The sequence below is a fragment of the Plenodomus lingam genome (assembly GCF_022343315.1).
Source record: "Plenodomus lingam strain CAN1 chromosome Unknown contig_17, whole genome shotgun sequence".
In the NCBI taxonomy this organism is placed as follows: Eukaryota; Fungi; Ascomycota; class Dothideomycetes; order Pleosporales; family Leptosphaeriaceae; genus Plenodomus; species Plenodomus lingam.
In genome coordinates, this window is record NW_027093934.1 from 543367 (window position 1) to 563298 (window position 19932).

The following is a 19932-nucleotide window of genomic DNA, read 5'->3' on the forward strand; positions in this document are numbered from 1 at the left end:
TGAATTACAGAATCTTCTGGTCCTAATTGGCATAACCCAGAACCGAGCAAGACTATGGCGGCCATGACTCCTGGTCCAGGAAGCACTACCGTATAATTTTGACTGTCATCACCGTTACTGCGACACCAAAGTCAAGCACGATGGGCCATATCGTGACCAATACAACAGGGAAAGAGAACCTCCAGTCTCTTGTGTCATATAACTGGCTATTGCAGAAAAATCTAGGTGATAAAATAATTCCATGCGCAACATGCCTAGAAAGACACTGGTAATATGGGTAAGATGTAGATGTGGACGAAGAGGAAAATTATCTTTGAACTCCAGATTGATACTGACGACACAAGCGTAGATGTTCAACGCATCCCATCTATGAACTGAGAGAATGTGTAATTGTTTGTCAGGTAATGGTGAGGTGAGGACGCCTGAAGGTGTGATGTCAAGCATGACAGGACCAGATAGGTTAGAGGGGCACCCCGCGAGCTAGCGTGGCTCCAGGTCCGATGTGCGGGCGGCGAGCTCAGACCAGAAGAAAGCAGCCCTCACTCAATTAAAAGTTGATTCAACGCATTGAGTCACCAGCAAATATTCCACGTTACCATGCGCTGAAGTGTACAACTGCCCGACTGCCTGTTCTTCGTTGCTTCTTCCACATTCGCTACATATACACACACTGAAAACTGCGACTGGTGGTTGCTCCCTTCCCATCTTTTTCTGGCGACGTCTGACTCGCAACTAGACGGACAGCCCACCATGGCGACGGAGGGAACATCGGTAGAGCCCACCAAGGTGAAAATTCTGGGAAAGGACTCCATAGTTGTCGACTATGGTCTATGGCAGGGTTATATCGCTCAAGACCTGCTTAGCAACATTCCCTCGTCAACCTATGTCCTCATCACCGACACCAACATCGGCCCTCTCTACACACCCACCTTCGAACGTGCCTTTTCTACCGCAGCGTCGACGCTATCCACGACACCGCGGCTCCTTACATACCAGATCCCGCCTGGTGAGACGTCCAAATCGCGGAGTACAAAAGCAGCGGTAGAGGACTGGCTGTTGTCGCAAGGATGCGTGCGCGACACGGTCATCATTGCACTGGGCGGCGGTGTGATTGGCGACATGATTGGCTATGTAGCTGCGACCTACATGCGCGGTATCAAGTTTGTGAATGTGCCTACCACACTGCTGGCCATGGTCGACTCTAGCATTGGCGGCAAGACGGCCATTGACGTGCCTGCTGGCAAGAATCTCGTCGGCGCATTCTGGCAACCAGAAAGAATCTACATTGACTTGCAGTTCCTGGAATCGCTGCCCAAGCGCGAGGTTATCAATGGCATGGCTGAGGTGGTCAAGACGGCCGCTATCTGGAATGAGGAGGAATTCACCGCACTCGAAGGCAATGCGAACACGATACTAGCCGCAATCGATCAAAAGCCTGTGCATGGGCGCAGGAACTTTGATGGGATTGCGAGCATACTCAAGAGGATAGTGCTGGGCTCGGTACGCGTCAAAGCTGAAGTGGTGTCTGCAGATGAGCGTGAAGGTGGACTGCGCAACCTGTTGAACTTTGGACACTCGATTGGCCACGCTTATGAGGCCATCCTCACACCCCAGATTCTGCACGGAGAATGTGTTGCCATTGGCATGGTCAAGGAGGCTGAGTTGGCGCGCTACCTAGGAGTCCTGGACCCGTCTGCAGTTGCCCGCTTGACTAAGTGCATCGCCAGCCATGGATTGCCCACATCACTGGCAGATAAAACTGTGCGAAGGCGATCGGCGAACAAGCACTGTCCAGTCGACGAGCTCATCAAGATTATGGCGGTGGACAAGAAGAATGCTGGCGCAGTCAAGAAAATCGTCCTTCTATCGGGCATTGGAAGGACCTACGAGAAGAAGGCAAGCTCCGTTGCAGATCGCGACATCAAAATTGCCCTCTCTCCGAGCATTGCTGTGCACCCCGGTGTCCCATCCGACCTGGATGTAACTTGCACGCCTCCCGGATCCAAGAGCATCTCCAACAGAGTGCTCGTCCTTGCGGCGCTAGGAACGGGCCCGTGCCGTATTACCAACTTGCTCCACTCCGACGATACTCAAGTCATGCTGGATGCCCTTGCCAAGATGCAAGGCGCCAGCTTTGCATGGGAAGATGATGGCAAAGTACTGGTCGTTACAGGAAATGGGGGCAACCTCAAGGCAACGAGCAGCGAGCTCTACCTTGGAAACGCAGGTACAGCAGCACGCTTTCTCACTTCGGTGACTGCGCTTTGCCGGCCCGTTGAAAGCATCACATCAACAATCGTTACCGGTAACGCACGAATGAAGGAGCGGCCTATTGCTCCGCTGGTCAAGTCTCTTCGAACCATAGGTGTTGAGATTGAGTACGTAGAAAAGGAGGGTGGTCTTCCATTGCGCATCCAGGCCTGCAGCGGATTTGGTTCTGACTCGTTCACTGGTGACATCGAGTTGACCGCTAACGTGTCATCGCAATACGTCTCTTCTATTCTGCTGAGCGCCCCATACTCCAAGAAGCCAGTTACACTGAGATTGGTGGGCGGTAAAGTCATTTCGCAGCCTTACATTGACATGACCATCGCCATGATGGCATCGTTCGGCGTACAGGTTGAGCGATCTGCAAGCGACCCAAACACCTACCACATTCCCAACAAGCCTTACACCAACCCTTCAACATACGAAGTCGAGAGCGACGCCAGCTCGGCTACCTACCCACTCGCAATTGCTGCCATTACGGGAACAACTTGCACGGTACCAAACATTGGTTCAGGATCCCTACAAGGGGATGCCCGCTTCGCGATTGAAGTCCTGCGACCCATGGGCTGTAAGGTTGAGCAGTCAAAGACTTCGACGACTGTTACTGGCCCGCCAAGAGGTGAGCTCAAGGCTGTCAAGGAGATCGATATGGAACCCATGACAGACGCTTTCCTCACAGCTTCAGTATTGGCTGCTGTGGCATCATCCGACGGAACTTCAACCACCACCCGCATTTACGGTATCGCCAACCAGCGCGTCAAGGAATGCAACCGTATTCAAGCCATGGAAGACGAGCTCGCAAAGTTCGGTGTCACATGCAGGCAATTCGATGACGGCATCGAGGTCGACGGAAAAGGATATGACCTGGCTACTCCACAGGTTGGAATCCATTGCTATGATGATCACCGTGTCGCAATGAGCTTCGCTGTCCTTTCTCTGGTCGCTCCTGCCCCTGTGCTCATCTTAGAGAAGGATTGTACAGGCAAGACGTGGCCCGGCTACTGGGATTCCTTGAACCAGATCTTCAAAGTAAGCCTTGAGGGTGTGGAATTGTCAACTCATTCGCATGGTAGCAAAGCTGCATCGAAAAGTGCAGATAGGTCGATTTTCATCATCGGCATGCGAGGCGCTGGCAAGACAACTGCTGGTGGATGGGCAGCGCGGATTCTTGGACGACCGCTGATCGACTTGGATACTGCATTAGAGGAGCATGTTGGTATGACCATACCTGAGTTTATAAGTACAAGAGGCTGGGATGGCTTCCGTGATGAGGAGCTGCAATTACTAAAGAGGACGGTCAAAGAGAAACCCACCGGCTACGTCTTCGCATGCGGCGGCGGCATCGTAGAGAGTCCTGAAGCTCGTGAAGTGCTAGTTGATTGGCACAAGCAAGGTGGTATTGTGCTGTTAGTGTCGCGAGACATCACCAAAGTTGTGGAATTTCTGCAAATCGACAAGAGCCGCCCGGCCTATGTCGAAGACATCATGCCAGTGTGGCTCCGCAGAAAACCATTCTACGATCAGTGTAGTAACTACCGCTTCCACAGTCAGGCATTGGAATCGGTTGGTCTCGCAAGCACTCAAGCACAATTTGCGCGCTTCTTGAACACGATCACAGGCAAGAATTCGGTGTTGAAGGCATTGAAGAAGAAGAAGCATTCTTTCTTTGTTTGCTTGTCCGCCCCTGAACTACAGTCATGCATCCAAACACTGCCTGAGATTGTAGTCGGAGCCGATGCTGTTGAGTTGCGGGTTGATTTGCTCGTCGATCCAAACGGTCAGGAAGGTTTGCCAACACCCGAATATGTTATCGAGCAGTTGACGATACTACGGACGGTTACTACCACCCCGATTATCTTCACCATCAGGACAAAGGCTCAGGGTGGCAAGTTCCCCGACACAGCGTACGATGAAGCACGCGCGCTATATTTGACTGCGCTACGACTTGGTTGCGAGTTTGTGGATCTTGAAATGACAATGTCAGAAGACATCTTGCGCGAGGTGTCGGAGGGTCGAGGCTACACCGAGATCATTGCCAGTCATCACGACCCCAAGTCGGAGCTCAATTGGAGCAACGGCTCATGGATGAAATACTATAACCGCGCGTTGCAGTATGGTACCATCATCAAGTTGGTCGGTGTTGCTCAGTCCATAAAAGATAATTTTGCGCTCGCAGAGTTCAAGAGCTGGGCAGATACCGCACACCCTGTCCCTCTCATCGCTATCAACATGGGTGAACACGGAAAGCTCAGCAGGATACTCAACGGTTTCCTGACACCCGTATCGCACCCTCTCCTGCCTTCGGCCACGGCGCCTGGCCAGCTCTCAGCCGCCGACATCCGTCTTGGCCTCTCCCTGATGGGCGAGATCCCCACCAAGAAGTTATTCATCTTCGGCTCTCCCGTCTCCCAATCTCCCAGCCCACGTCTACACAACAGGCTCTTCCGTGAGACTGGCCTTCCCCATGTCTATAGTCGTTTTGAAACCACAGACGCAAGTTCAGTCCGCGATATCATTCGCGCCCCTGACTTTGGCGGTGCCAGTGTCACGATCCCCCTAAAGCAGGATGTACGAACCCTCCTTGACGGCGTAGGTCCAGAAGTCGAAGCTATCGGCGCACTGAACACTATTGTTCCAGAGACCTCTATCGACGAAACCACAGGCCAAGAAGTCACCCGCCTCATCGGCCGTAACACAGACTACCTCGGCATGATTCTCGTCCTCAAGAACGCTGGAGCACTGTCCCAATCCGGCTCCGCTCTCGTTATCGGCGGTGGCGGCACCAGTCGCGGAGCGATCTACGCACTGCGGGAAATGGGCTATGCTCCGATCTACCTCCTCGGGCGCAACCTTTCCAAAATAACGGCGCTCAAAGACGACTTCCCCGCAGAATATAATGTCCAAATCATCAGTTCACCAGAACAAGTTGAATCATTGGAGTCCATGCCTGCAGTTGCCATTGGCACGATTCCCGCAGACCAGCCCATCGACCCAGCGATCCGAGAGACGCTGTGTGCCTTGTTCGCGAAGGCGAAGAAGGGCGAGGCGGACGTGGGCAGCAATGGACGGATTCTACTGGAGATGGCGTATAAACCGCCCGTTACGGCGCTGATTCAATTGGCGCAGGATGCGGGCTGGACGACGGTGAATGGTCTCGAAGTGCTGGTGGGACAGGGCGTGCATCAGTTTGAGTATTGGACGGGAATTAAGCCGTTATACGCTGTGGCTAGGGTAAGTGCGGTCGAGTAGAGGGGTCTGAGGATTGAGAGTGTGCTAATATGTGTACAGGAAGCTGTTATGGAGTCGAGTGGGTAAATGGTTGAGCCAGGTGGGAGGATTCCGGGCTGTGTTGGTATCGAATATAAAGACTTGTGTTGTTTGGGCATGAGTTTGAGTGCGTGTGGATAGATGAGTTCATGGATGCACTGGATCTGGAAAGTTGGTCTCATGATGTCTGAAAAGAGTTTATGTCTTCCACACATTGTAAATTACCTAGCCTGCTACATAATGACTCGTTCTATCCACATTTTCAACCTGATCCTTAACCCCATGGATTGCATCCCGTCGTCGTCGCGCAATGCCAAGCCGCTCGGCATTCATTGTGCAAGGACCCCGGGGTGGAGGTGCCTACCTGGGTTCCCTCTCGTTCCTCATTGCAAACACCCACTTCTGGCGTTCATATTCCCGAGACTTGCTTTCACTCTCCTCTTTCTGATACCATGTTAAAGCAGTTTCGACGATTGTTAAGGCCCACTCGCATAAGCCGTCACGATCTTGCAACAACGACAAGCCGAGCCCTTCACGTCCCTGCCTTGGCGGAAACGAAGCAACGGTTTGGACACGGTAAGCACAGTCGGATTCTTCATGAGACACTCAGTTGAGTAAATATACTTATAGAGCTGAATCCACAAATCTACACTACTGGGCGTTGGTTGAATAATGACCTTCTTCATCGCGACGCACGCCGAGTGGATTTTGATTTCGCTGCGCTTTGTGCAAGAGCTGTAAAGGTGTGCACCGGCGCAACGAAAGTGGTTCGTTACGAGAAAAAAAGAAGGAGGGTTCAACCGAGTATTTCTTTTGTGGTTGGATAATGGGGCTTGCGTTGTTGCAAGAGTGCCCTATCGCATCGCCGGTCCACGACGATTGATCACGAACTCCGAAGTGGCTACTTTGGCTTACAGTATGACGGAAGATCTCCACCAACACCGAATCCTCAGCTCACACTGATAGTACGCTCCTTCACAGAGATCCCTGTCCACAAAGTTCTTGATTGGAGCGACGATGATTCTTCCATCGGCACGGAGTACATCATTATGGAGCATGCTGCCGGAATCCAGTTACATGAGAAGTGGCCCTCCATGTCCCCTCACCAACATATGTTGTGCGTAAAGAACGTGAGTTTCTTGATGGCTGAGATGGCAAAGCTTCCATTTCCGGTGTACGGAAGTCTATACTTTGCCGACGCACCCATCAAGCAGAGCCTGAAGTCAGTGTTTGTTGAAGGTTTTTGTATTGGGCCACATTGCGGCCCACAGTATTGGGATTGTAATGCTGGAGAGACCAGATTTTATCAAAGGAAGCCTCCCAACAGAGGGCCTTGTAAGCTACCCCTTCTACGCACCGATGGAAATTATATACTGATTTTGTATTACTAGGGCCTGATCTCGAACCATACTGCTCGGGTCTGATCGACGCCGGCGTTTCACGTGTTCCAAATGATCATGATTCACAAGCAGACATTCTCCCATATCGCGGTTCTATCAAAGAGCATCTCCGTCTGTTGGAAAGCAGCAGCAGAGTTATTCAGGAGTTAGCACAAAGTTCACTTATCAAAAATGTGGCGATTCCAACTTTGCTTCACCCTGACATTCACACACGAAACGTTTTCGTGTCTGAGGAAGACCCTTCCCAGGTGACCGCAATCATCGACTGGCAATCTACAAGCATTGAGCCAGCATTCGTCTACGCCAACCATACGCCTGATTTTGTTGAGGATCCTGCTGCCGATATCCGAATTTTGGAAAAGCTGATGCAGGCTGAAGCACCACATATAGAGTCCTCCAAGGCTGTCTCGACGGAAGACCCGAAAGAAGAAGCAGCAAGGAAAAGATATGAGAAGGACGTTTCAACATGCCAACAAACCTACGAGGTTGTGCTATGAGGCTTTGTGCCAAAACTTCACAATGCAAGGGCCATGGATGAAACACTGCTCCGCCTGTTCCGATACTGCGACACCTCCTGGAGAGATGGCGCAGCGGCTTTACGACAGGAGCTCATCGACATCTCACAAGGATGGATAGAACTTGGCCTCCCCGGCTCTTGTCCATACCAACCAACACCCGAAGAGCTTCGCGAGCACGAGGAGCAGCTTGAGGATTTCGAAACCGCGCAGCAGTTAAAGCTGTTCCTTAAGCGCGCGCTGGATGCCGAGTCAGATGGGTGGGTCCCTGCTGACCAGTGGGCTGCAAAGATAGCAGAGAATAGAAAGTTATTCGGCGAGTTTTTGGAGAGTGTGAAGGATGCTGGGGGCAGTGAAGAACGTGCGAGAGCTCTCTGGCCATTTGGCGAGTCGAGCAATTCGCGATAGGAGGATATGACTGCTCTGCAAGGCGCGTGATCATTTGGTCCTGGGTAGTGTGTGATAATCGAGGATGTTTAGACGATGTTTTGTTTTATCTGTTCGAGTATAGATGTGGAATATGGAATATACATCTGGGGTTTGTTTGAGGCACTGTGCCTATTGCTACATCGGAGACGTCAAGAACAGTACCTGGACAGGACAAGTCGTTTCAGTTTGCTATAATAGTGTATATTATTGACAAATACCAGCCGTCACTCATACAAAACTCAAGCCTCTTCCGAACGCGGGTAATATTTGAGACTGCACACTTCACCCAACAAAACCCATCCATCCCTCCCCTCTCACCTCCGAACTGTCTGAAAACTCCATCCCCCCCCCCCAAGGGAACCCCAGCCTTTTCGATAAGATAGCAGATATCCCCTCAATCCTCCTCATCCAAAAATACCCCCCCCAAAAAAACCCCTATTTTACATTCAAAGGTATAGACAAGTCACTTCCAGTCAATATACTTAATTTTCAAATTCTCAATTCTTCTCTCATCTCTTTCCTATTGTATTGCATTGTCCAAAAGCGCTAAAAGCAAGCTACCAGCTAGTTGACCATTTTCCAAAACAAAACCCCTACGACTAAACCTCTACCCTTCCAAGGGATGCGAGATCCAGTCTAACCAAAAACCAAAAAACCACACACACACACATCCAGTCTCCAAAAAGAAAAAAGGACACGTATACGCGCCCACTTGTCCATGTAAGCTCCACAAGATCAATGTATTTCCCAGCCATCTCCATGTCGCCGTAGACTCGGCACAACAAAAAGAGGCAAAGGGGAAGGAGGAAAACCATCAAAAAAATCTTGAATAAACTAACACACTGCCAGAAGGACAGCAAGGCTCAAAGCCCGCCGGGAAAGAAAAAAGAGGCCATGCCAACGCCGCAGCAGACCAACAGGCATGCTGAATAACAAAGAGCTCAACCGAGTATATATGCGCCACAACACCAGTCGCAAAAGTTTCATCCATATGTACAGCCCGTGCTACAGGTTACTCAAGGAGAGAGGTCGTCCATTCGTCGACCAAAACATTCGTTTCCGCGTAGCGCATCCTTTTGTTTTCCGCCGCCCAACTCAAGGAAGAGAATACGAGATGGAAGAAGATCTTGGGTTGGCAACCCACGCGTAAAAAAAGACCACGTGACGACACCATGCGCCAACCATGCACAGACGACGCCAGGTCCGAGGAAGGAGAGAAACTGGGTGGCCATAGTAATTATAATGATGTAATTTGTGGTGTCGTGTCCGAGAAAGTGGGCAGTACGACAGACAGGTAGTCGACGGCCCAATCGGTCCATGCGCGTGCTGCGCATGGACCGCGCCGCAAGCCTACTCCGAGTATGCTTACCTGGAAGCTGGTGAGCTACGGTCTCAATACTTCGGAGGGTACTGTGCGTTTTCTTGTTCGCCGGCACTCGAGGTCCGAGGGGGTGGGTATACGAACCGGTTCATCATCTGGCCTTGCTGCATGGGCATCATGTGAACACCGTTGGGCGGCATTTGAGCAATGCCATATGGATTCTGATGGTTCATGTCGCTACCAAGAAAGTTGTTCATCGCAGCACCGTGAAGGCCTTGGGCCTGAGAGACTGGGCATTCCTTGTGTGCAAGGAGTAGCGTCTTGAGGTTCACAATCTCTTCACGCAATTGTGTGACAGTAGCAGACAACGCGTCATTCTCTGTGCTAAAGAGCTCCACCTTGGACTGGAGATTGGCCAGCCATTGCTTTTTGCGTTGTCGACACTTGAGCGCAGCGACCCTGACTTGCATTAGCACGAGTGAACCAACGCCCAAGCTGATCATGTACATACCGGTTGCGCTCGAGGAAGTTTTTACGCTTTTCTTCGTCCGTCATCTTCTTGCCCTTGCTGTCGTATTCTTCTTCCTTGACCATGTTATTCTCGTCCTCGGAGTCCTCCTCCATCTCATCGCCAACCGAAGGGGCAGCGGTGCTCTTCTTACGGCCGCCCTTGGGCGCATCGTCCGCTTTGCGCTTGTTGCCAGTGTTTTGTTTACCGTTGGCGGCCTTCTTTCCACGCGATCGAGTGGCCTTGTTCTGCTCACTTTGACCGCTTTCCGAGAAGTCGCCCGTCTCCTGCGATTGGATGCTGTTGATGGAACCCTTGGTGTCGCGACGATGTTGATTCGCATTGACTGGCTGGACGGGCATGTGGCTCGCGTTCATGTTGGGCTGCTGGGGCGCCATGGAGAAGGGTGGCTGATTGTTACGCGCACCTCCGTTTTGGCTGGCAAAGGACAGGAGGTCGTTGGCCGCGCTGCTGACGTCATGATTGGCATATGGGTCATTTTGAGACCGCTGGTGTTGTGGCTGGGACTGCTGGTAATTGTTTTGTCGATCCATTCCTACGGTTACTGCTTCGGGTTGCGAGGTTGGGGCTGCCGAGGTGGGGGCTTTGTTGTGGCTAGCTTGGGCCTGGGCCGCTGCACGCATGGCAGCTTGTTGGAAGTCGCCTGTGCCAGGGGTCACGCCGGCACTCTGAAGGTTGAAGATGGCTTGCGTGTTGGGACTGGGAGCCGGGAACATGGACCCACCGCCACCAGGGGTCAGTCCGGTACGGAGGGAGGACTCGTTTGGCGTTGGGAAACCTCTGATTTCACTGAAGTAATCGGCGGGCCCACTAAGCATTGCAGGGCTCAGAGGTCCTGCGCGCAAAGATTGCCAGCCAGGTGTGATGCCAGGGAGTGGATTGGGTGATGTGATGTTCGCAACAGGAGGTAGAATCGTACGGCCGCCGGGCGTTTCCACTGAACCCGAGCCTGTACCAAAGGACTGTTCAAAGACGTTGGGCTCGAGCGAGAAGGGATTGTGTACCGTGTTGAAGTAGTCTGGGGTATCGCCAGTCGTCGAGGAGGCAGGCGCAGGCTTTGGTGGAGGAGCCAAAGGTCGCGCATTGGTTGTGGCAGGCTTCGAGTCGGCAGCGCTGGTGACTTCGACCGTGGCAGCTGCATGTTGCGTCAGTATGACGCAGTCATGGGATGTGGAAGACGCAGCGATGAAGCCGCCGTGGTAGAAAGAGAGACTTACGCTGAACCTTGGGGGACGTCTCTTGCTTGGAGGTTTCTGTCGGCGCAGCCATGGTTAGTTGATTACATGCTGAGGCATTGCGAAATTGACGACGGGAGAGGAGGAATAAGAAGAACAAGCACAAGGACAAGAGGAAGTGACGATGAGGCGCGCGCAATGTGAATGCAAAGGAGAGATCGAGGAGTTGACATGTCAATCGGAGCGAAGGATGAAGAGGTGGTGAGAGGGGGTCATAAGCAAAGGCAAGGACGAGGACATGATCGTACACACCTTCAGGCTTGGTCACGACGGGAAGACTAGCATTGCTGTCCTTGGGCGAGGGCATGTTGGAATTCTGGGGGGAGGCTCGCGCGGGTTGCGTTGCAGCAGCAGCAGCCATGGTGGGTGGGTGGTGACGTAGCAGTTGTGTACAAGGGCGATCGCTTGTGGTAGACTTTGTGTGGTACTCTCGCTGCTCGGGCCTTGACCTCTTTCTCTCACTCCACGCGCGACTTGTCTTGTCTGACAAGGGGGCGGCGTGCAGGCCGGGCTGGGATGGCAAGTTTACCTGGGAGGGGGTCTGCAAGCGAGCTGGTCAGCGCACTCGATGTCGATGTCGATGTCGATGTCAAAAGGCAGCTTGCTATGCGCAATACGGCGCGATGCGACGACAGGCTGGGTGCAGGGCCATGGTGGACAGGCTTGTCGCAGTTGACTCGCAAGTCGCAGCCAGGCGAGCGGCGGGCTTGGGGGGGGGGGCGGGGGAAATTGGCGTGGCAAAAGGGGGCAGAGCCAAACAGCAAAAATGGCATAAGCAGCCCTTTCTCCCAAGGGCAACCGACATGACTACGGGTACGTACCTCGACGCCAACTTGCGACTGACTGCAACAGCGGGACAAGTTTGACGGCCGTCTCGAACCGAACTTTGCTATTCAGAAAAAGCGAGTGGGCGCGCCGAACAGTAGCAGCACGGCGGTGGTGCTGCGGTGAGTTTGTCGACCTGTCCAACACAACACAACACGGTGACGTCAGCCAGAAAAGACGCTCGCAGCCCGTCCGCAAAAAGGACTTTGCAGTGGCCAAAGTCGCGACAGTTTCACGCGACACCAAAAGACTGGCGACTATTTTGGCTTTTGCGCTGGATGCGTGTGTCTGTGTGTGTGTGCGAGTGCGTGCTTGCTTGCTGGGACGCAGTATGAGGCTCAACCTGGGGGGGGGGTGGGTTGGATTGTGCTCGTGGTGACGATGACAAGTGAGGCGTTCGGCGATGAGGTCACAGTTTCTGAGGGCAGGAGCGAGCGAGCAATTTGTGAAGAGAGTGACGCAGCGTCCTGCCAAGAAATCACGTTATCCTCCTCTGGGTTCATAATCAATGCACCCCTCTCCAGCCAACCACAGCCCGAGGCTCCTTCACCGCTCCCCCCCGCCCCCGTCCGCCGATGATCGCAGCCCGTTTGAGCCCGCTTGCCACGAGAGACGGGCGTGTACAGCCGGTCATCCTACTCCTACTAGATAGGTAGAGTACTGTACTTTGTATGTACTACAATCACATTAGCAGTATGTACATGGCGACAACATGACATCTCAAAGTCAGTGTTGGGGACGGCCGGCTGGCAAACACCATGGTACTGCTTGTACTCTAGAGAGTAGCCCTACACAGAGACAGAGGCTGGTCCTCGATGCAATGCCAGCCACAAAGTCGCAACTCTGTTCCGAGGAGGGACACCCCCATCGATTCGCACTCGTTTGCTCGATCGGGGGCACTAGGCCATTGTGTCCCACTGTCTTCTCGCCTTTCCTCTCAGCCCAAGAGAAGTCGCTCTCTCTTTAGCCTGGGATTCTGCCAATCAGACGGGCTAGAATCGGATGCATGCACCAACTACCAGCCCTAGCCTAGCCTCTTTGGACTTTCCTGTTTCGTCACAAATGGTAATCCAAAAGCCAGCCCATCGGCTTCCCATCCTCGTCCCCGCCCGTCGTCGCAGCAATACAACTGACTACTACTCCTACACTGTACATTGACACTGTACACGTGATGAGCAATCTGCCATGCAGAAAGTGTAGAGCGCTCAACCACTATCATAAGCCCATGAACCAACTATGAATCATGAAGAGAAATTGACTTTGGAACCATACTTCCCCAACTAAGCACATCATGGAAGCATCCGCCTAGTACTCTCCATGAAGCTCCACAAAGTATAGTAGCCATGCTCCTCCTCCATCATGCACCTAGATTGACAAGCAACACAATACTACAAATAGGTAGCCAGATTCCTTAACGTGCTGTCCTGTACAGCATGCGCACTTGGACGCACGCTGTAATCGGCCTCTAGGCTGTTATGTACATGGGCTGCAGCAGCCAGCAAAACGAGGACGAGGGCGCATCGGAGCGGGCCGACGAAAAAACAACAACCACAGGGCAGGTGCAAGAAAGAGAAGGTGGGGGTGCATCATAGGTCACGACTTCCCTCTCTTCCTCCAACAACCCCCCCCTACACATCCAACTCCTCTTTCACACTCACCCACCAGTCTCTACATACTTTCCCGCGCCCTCGAGGCCCCCCCCCCCCTCTCCCACAAACACCCCCGCATGCCCCCCTCCGCACCCCAAACCCGCATAACCGCACTCACCCAGCACCTCGAACCCCCAGAAACAATGTCCTCCACGGCAACCGAAGCAAAACCCCCAATTACCTGCCACGTCCTCGACACGGGCGCCGGCCGGCCCGCCGCCAATATCCCCGTCACCTTGACACTACTTCCCTATCGCGCTCAAACACCGGGTCAACAACAGCAGCAACATCAACAGCAACCCGTGCAGTTCACAAGCGCCACCAATGCCGACGGACGCGTCGTATCCTGGACCCCCTCAGCCTCGACCTCGACCTCGACCTCGACCTCGACTTCCCCCAACCCAGCCCCGTCTCTGCGCGCCCTCTACACCGCTCTGCCCCCGGGCACCGATACCCATTGGACCCTGACATTCACCACCGAACCCTACTTCGCCGCCAAGGGCCAAGATACCTTTTTCCCAGAGGTCCAGGTGCGCTTCGTGGTGAGGGCGGCGCAGCGGGAACGGGGTGAGCATTTTCATGTGCCGGTGTTGGTGGGCGGGTGTGGGTATACTGCGTATCGGGGGAGTTGAGGGGGTACTTTCTTGGGAGGTGGAAGAGGGGATATGTCTTGTGTAAAGGGACAAGGATTTTAGGATACTTGGGGTTTGGAAGTGGAGAGGGTGGATGGGTGGATGGACACAGGGTAGAGGATACCTTCAAGTTCCGCTCATACAAAAACCTCACACATGCGTGTATATAGACAACTCCAACAAGCTTGTGTCATTTGCGCTCTTCCCTTCATCTCCCATACATGTACAAAGTCCATCAACCCCATTAGAGCACACCACACTACCATCACCCCAACCACAAGCATCACAAGCACAAGCACAAGCACAAGCATCATCAACATCCACAAAAATACACACAGAATCCCTCTATTCTGTCAACTTCCCTTTCCAATCCTCACTCCTCACTCCTCAAACCCAATCTCCCTCAGCCACAATCTTCCATCTCACTTCCAATCCACCCCTCCATCACCATCTCAACCCCCCCCCTCCCTTCCCCAAGTTGGATACATACATGAAATATAAAGAAGAGCCTAGCGGCCTAGGTAGCAGAGATGAAATAGCCCCCTTCTTTGACCTGAAAAGAAGAAAGGAAAAGGAAAAAAGACACACACGTAGAGAGACACACAGTCACACACATACATGTCGGGGATATCAGACGAAACCAGAAGAAAAAGAAGAACAAAAGCAAAAAAACCCCGGCCATCAAACACCGCCACCCCGGCCCAGAAGAAACAGCAATGGGGCATAAAAAGGCCAAGAGGGGGGCCCGGGATCCAGTCCCCTGTCCGCTACCTCTCCTCCCAGACCCAACCGTCTTCAAGAGAAACAGGCGAGGGGAAGAAATAAAAGATGAAAACGCCGAAAAAGGTTGGTCGTATCTGGATCCATATCCACACCGTAGTCTACCTGCAGCCCGTCCATGTACACAAGTCTCCCATCAATCACAAGTTACTCCGATTGTCGTCGGAAAAGGGACTTTGATCGCGCAGATGCGACGCTGTGCTGGCTCGTTTGGATGCAGAGGATTCTTCGACAATGGGCGTCATGGGTGTGCGCAAATCACGGGCCGTATCGTACGAAGTGATGCGCTGCGACATGTTTGGCCGCGGGGCATCGACCGAGGAGTGGTCTGAAAATGGGCTTTGGCTTCCTGTGGGTGTCTGCTGGGTTTCCGTGGTGCGGTCCGAGTCGCGGTCACTGCTGGTCGATTTGCCCAGAAGGGTCTGCTTGCTGCGCTGGTGCTCCGACTCCGACTCCGAGTCTGAGTTTTCCGATGCAAGACTTCCTCGTCGTGCGCGTGAATGCAGGGTGCCATCATCAGTGGATGCGAGAGAGTATGCGGTAATGGGTCGGGGGGTGGGGACAAGGACGTCGGGTGCGTTGGGTGTGTTGACCAGGGTTCGGTCGGCGCTGCTGGTGGAGCCTGCTGCGCTTCTTGGTGGGGTCATTTCGGTCGACTTCTTCTTGGTGATGTTCAGGGCGCGAACGGGGCCGAGCTGGGCAGTGCTGCGAACCGAGCTTGCAGGACTGATACCGGGCATGGCGATGCGGATAGGCTTGATGGTGTGCTTGGAGTCAATGGACGGTACAGGCGGTGTTTCCGCTCCAGGGGTGTCTGCTGGGCTGCTGGAGCCAGTGGATTTGACACTGACAACAGCCGCCTTTCCGCGCACAATGGTCTGAGCTGGTAGTGGAGACACAATGGCGTTTTGTCGGTACATGGTCGAGGCCACACTGGCTCGTTGGGCGACGCTCGGTGCAATGCTGGTACGACCTGCGGTGCTGTAGGATGCCATGGAGTCGCGGAAGTCGGGAACAAAGAAGTGCTGTTCGGAACCAGAGTAGGGGCTGCTCATGGCCGACGAAGGCGACATGGAGGGAATCGGGGGTACAGGAGGAACGAGCAGGTCGGGGGATCCGGGTCCTGAGCGATTCGTGACACCGGGAATGTAGGCGATCTGAATGATGTTGGAGGCGCGGGTGAGGACAGAGGAAGCCATCGAGGCAACCGTGTGTGTCGAAGCGCGTGCACTTCGTCGCGACTGGAAGTCGGTCTCGGCCTTTTCTTGCTGTGTTGCCATGTCCACCTCTTGCCAGTCGCTCTCCGTAATTGGCCTCCTCTTGCCCTTGAGACAGAACTTCCAGATGATGAATGTGATGATGGCGATGGCGGCGATTCCTCCAATGACGCCTCCGGCTATGGCACCGACGTTGGTTGAATCGGTTTTCTTGGCGCCTGCCATGGGATCTACCGCGCAGCCCACGGACGCGCAGGCATCACAGGTTTCCGAAGTCTGGACGCACACCTGGCCCGACGGACAGACGAGGCCATCGCAGGAGAGCGCGTCCTTGGATGGACATACGACACATCGCCTCTCTAGATGGAAAATGTTTTCTATGTCTACAAGCTGGTCAGCCCACTGGATGGCGGCGAGGGAGAATGGTTTTGTGTTTGGGCTCACCTCTTCGAGCACGGGCCGACATGGTGGTGAGGTTGGGTGTTTGGCGGGGGGGAATTCAGGGGATCGACAGGCCCAGGGCAAGAGGCGAAAGAAGCCAGCTCTTGATGGATTCGGGCACACGAGACGACAACGACGTGTGAGGCTGTCGAGCAGAAGGGGCCGGGGACGAGAGAAGCGGACTACAAGGCGGAAGTATGGCTTGGTGATCGACGACGGGGGACAAAGCAGGCGTTTGGGGGAGAGAAGGATGGAGCAGCGCAAGGCAGGCAGGCGCTAACGAGCGAATGAGGAAGCGGGCGAGAAGCGGGCGAGGCGTTCGTGAACAAAAAGCAAAATAACGAGTGACGGGTTCTAGTGACAATGGGAAGAGACTAGGAAGACTGGAAGACTCGAAAGACTAGAATGGACGACCAGCGGGACAAAGAAGGAGCATGTCAGATGTGTGCAGGTGGTTTGACAAGAGGCCCGCAGCAAGGAGCCGCAGTGGGAGATGAGGGCTGACTGTTGGGGCTGGTACTAGGCTGTAGGCTGTTTGGCTTGTTGGGGGGGGGGGGGGCCTGGTTCGCACACACCCACACCTCTCACTCACACACTCACCCACACACAGGCCGCGCGTGTTTCGTCTCGTCCCGCGCCGGCTAGATTCTTGCGACGTGCACTGGCAACAACAACAACAACAACAACAACAACGAGAACAAAGTGTCTTGTACAAATAGAGGTCCAAGGTGGAAGATGTCGGAGCAGACGAATTTGGGTTGTCGCAAGGGAACTGACAGTTACTAGGACGGCAGTTGTGTCAGTGAGGGGAAGGGCTTGCATGAAATGAAGAAGGGGAGCAGCGGGCGGCTGTACCTAAAATGATCACGAAAGCTAATCTATTTATTGTAACGCCTAACGGTACGAGGCAAGACATGTAGAGAGAGAGAGAGAGAGAGAGAGAGAGAGAGAGAGAGAGAGAGAGAGAGAGAGAGAGAGAGAGAGAAGTACTCCCGTGATCGATAACCAGGTAGGTTAGGTAGAGAGTAAAGAGTGCCTGCATAGTAGTAGAAAGGAGTCTTGTTCAGTTGTGCATACTACATGCATACCCAACGTACCTCTCTCTAGTACACACAGTAGGCAGGCACCTGTTGCATGTGCCTGTTTTGACTCTGCTGCTACTCTTCTTCTCGAAACGACAACGACGCGACTTGATCGCATCTCCTCTTGTTCGTACTCTAACTCTCTCTCTCTAGACTTGGTTCTAAGTATTGCCCAGAGTAGATTTGCAGCTTACCTGCATCCATGGCACTCTATTCCTCCCGCCTTTCCTGGCCACCTGTTCATCGACTCACAAGCGCTACTAGATTCTGCCCCTTCTGATTGGCCGCCTGTTCCACCCACTTTCGGCCGTCAATATATCGGCTTCACACCTCATCGCATGACCACGTGCAACCATCCGTTCACATTCCGTCTTCTCCTGCTATGCTTGCACTCATTCCCATCCAATCCTTCTTCTCTCTTCTTTCCTTCTCTTCCTTCAGCCGACGGGCATTGGACCCAGACCGTGGGCATCATCAATCACACGACGCCACCACCTCACCGAGCACTCGGCCCAGCCACGGTACTATGTATGTATACGGTACCGAGTTACTGTCTTGGAGTCGTACAACCTGTTCTCGAATCTCTTCCCCCTGGCAACCTCGTCAGACTCGGTCTCTCTGTCCTGCCAAACGTCCCCACACCCGCCATCACAAAACATGGCGAATTGGCAGCCGAGCCCCAATTCTAGCCACTAAACGTATTGGCCCTTTTTTCTTTGGCTCTTTTGGCGTGCAAAAGTCCCTTTTTTGCAATTTCCCACTTCCAGCCACTCACAGCCCACACACGCTCTTTCTGTTCCTACCATGATTCTGGGGGTCGCCCTTGCGTTTCGGGGATTTCTGACCGTGGCGACGATCAGCAGGTCTGGACTCGACTTTGTGTGTGGCTTTGCTGTGCGCACGTTTACTGCACCGGTATGGACATGCGGTGCGGCTTCATCCGGATAGGAGCTTGGATGACACCTGATCTTGGTCGCTTGACGACGTTGCACACCCTCGTTTCATGCCGGCCATTTTCTAGAGTACTCTCTACAGCGAGCCATGAACCATTACTTTCGTGATACATACCGGCTATAGTAGTACTACTGGACTGGGACTGGACTGGTTTCAATGACTTGCAGTCTTATTATCGCTTTCCTCTCACTCACGCGCTGATCCTGTTTCAGAAATGGCTTTCATGATCTGGGACAAGAATTCGGTGACTTCGCCATGACAAGCCGTCGCACAACCTGTCGAGGGCCTCCTTGCTTAAGTTTCTCGTATCGAGATTGTCACTTACGACGAGTATCTGTACCTACCATGATGAACGCGAACGTGATTGTATCACCATCGCCGCAAATACTCGATGTTGTTACAGCCAATTGCAGGCAGTCTAACCCAGCGCATAGACGCCCACAGGCAAATAGGTCAATATACAGCAGCACAAGGTCGTCATCTTGTTTGTCATCTCGATGTAAAAAAAAAGTCTACTAGCTACCAAGCACACAGCCAAGTCACGTGCCATCTATGACCAGTTCAAAACGCAGCCTACTTACCGGTACCTCATCGAATATACGCAACAGTAGTAATAAAAAAAATCTTCCCCCAATACCAATATACCCCCCATCCCATCTTCAACCACCGCCAATTGAATTACACAGTAAATACTTCCATCCCTCCTCACCTCACCATACGCAGCCGCTCATCAGCTCCTTCCCCTTCCCTCCTAGTCTCCACCCATCCCCACCACCCCACACAAACACCACAGCCACACTCACGCCTAGACCCACATTCAAGCAGGTCCCTCCATCGCGCAGAATACTACTTGTATAGGCTACTGTAATCTTTGGTGTGAAGGTGCGAGGGCAGGACAGGTACCCAAGCCAAGGTAAGCTATACAGTAAACAGCACATGCGAGCTGGTGGATGGATAGGGCTGGGAAACGGACCGATTGGGGGGCAGTGGGTAAGCGAGGAGGGTTGTTGGATTGGGAAAGTGTGTGTGAAAGGTGACAAGGGGAGGGTAGGCACGGTGGATAGGTAATAATGGTGTTGGCAGTTATCATCTCCATGGTATGAATATACAACTATGCTAGAGACGAGGCACAGTAGGAAATGGTACATATTATATTAACCATGAAAGTCGAAGAACTTGACTACTTCCCTCTTTTTCCATGCACACGTGGACATATATGCACAGCATGTAGACATCTGTTTGGCCAGAAAAAAAAACACACACCCAGAGTAGATCTGCCACCCGCCCAAAATCTCCTCCCAAATCAACAGAGAAGAATAATCAAAACACAATTCCCCTCCCCCCCCCAAACAAAAACCACAATCATGCCACCCAAAAGTCTTTTAAAA

General features: G+C 53.1%; 6 protein-coding genes across 6 annotated transcripts; 4 read left to right on the forward strand and 2 right to left on the reverse strand.

Moving 5' to 3' along the window:
- Nucleotides 1-750: 750 nt before the first annotated feature.
- IAQ61_003192 (uncharacterized protein) lies at nucleotides 751-5517 on the forward strand (the record flags this gene model as incomplete). The annotated part of the gene is made up of 1 exon (XM_003844791.2): nucleotides 751-5517. The coding sequence occupies one exon, from the start codon at nucleotides 751-753 to the stop codon at nucleotides 5515-5517; it is 4767 nt and encodes a 1588-aa protein (XP_003844839.2).
- Nucleotides 5518-6584: 1067 nt separating this feature from the next.
- Nucleotides 6585-7432, forward strand: IAQ61_003193 (uncharacterized protein; the record flags this gene model as incomplete). The annotated part of the gene is made up of 2 exons (XM_066095879.1): nucleotides 6585-6816; nucleotides 6927-7432. The coding sequence occupies 2 exons, from the start codon at nucleotides 6585-6587 to the stop codon at nucleotides 7430-7432; spliced, it is 738 nt and encodes a 245-aa protein (XP_065954124.1).
- A 33-nt stretch (nucleotides 7433-7465) lies between these two features.
- On the forward strand, nucleotides 7466-7858 carry IAQ61_003194 (uncharacterized protein; the record flags this gene model as incomplete). Its single annotated transcript, XM_066095880.1, has 1 exon — nucleotides 7466-7858. The coding sequence occupies one exon, from the start codon at nucleotides 7466-7468 to the stop codon at nucleotides 7856-7858; it is 393 nt and encodes a 130-aa protein (XP_065954125.1).
- Nucleotides 7859-9244: 1386 nt separating this feature from the next.
- IAQ61_003195 (uncharacterized protein) lies at nucleotides 9245-12492 on the reverse strand (the record flags this gene model as incomplete). The annotated part of the gene is made up of 7 exons (XM_066095881.1): nucleotides 9245-9248; nucleotides 9345-9659; nucleotides 9712-10864; nucleotides 10947-10982; nucleotides 11217-11505; nucleotides 11786-11807; nucleotides 12476-12492. 7 exons carry the CDS (start codon nucleotides 12490-12492, stop codon nucleotides 9245-9247), a joined length of 1836 nt encoding a protein of 611 aa, XP_065954126.1.
- A 1023-nt stretch (nucleotides 12493-13515) lies between these two features.
- IAQ61_003196 (uncharacterized protein) lies at nucleotides 13516-14070 on the forward strand (the record flags this gene model as incomplete). Its single annotated transcript, XM_003844794.1, has 1 exon — nucleotides 13516-14070. One exon carries the CDS (start codon nucleotides 13516-13518, stop codon nucleotides 14068-14070), a length of 555 nt encoding a protein of 184 aa, XP_003844842.1.
- Nucleotides 14071-14536: 466 nt separating this feature from the next.
- Nucleotides 14537-17459, reverse strand: IAQ61_003197 (uncharacterized protein). Its single transcript, XM_066095882.1, has 3 exons — nucleotides 17364-17459; nucleotides 16512-17290; nucleotides 14537-16450 (listed from the first exon to the last, which is right to left on the reverse strand). Exons 2-3 carry the CDS (start codon nucleotides 16531-16533, stop codon nucleotides 14991-14993), a joined length of 1482 nt encoding a protein of 493 aa, XP_065954127.1. The 5' UTR covers nucleotides 16534-17290; nucleotides 17364-17459; the 3' UTR covers nucleotides 14537-14990.
- Nucleotides 17460-19932: the final 2473 nt, after the last annotated feature.

Excerpts from the sequence above, each read along its gene's own strand:
- IAQ61_003197 (XM_066095882.1), bottom strand. The coding sequence starts at position 16,533 with ATGTCGGCCCGTGCTCGAAGAG. Across the intron at positions 16,451-16,511 it reads GTCGGCCCGTGCTCGAAGAG|ACATAGAAAACATTTTCCAT; the intron begins GTGAGCCCAAAC and ends ACCAGCTTGTAG.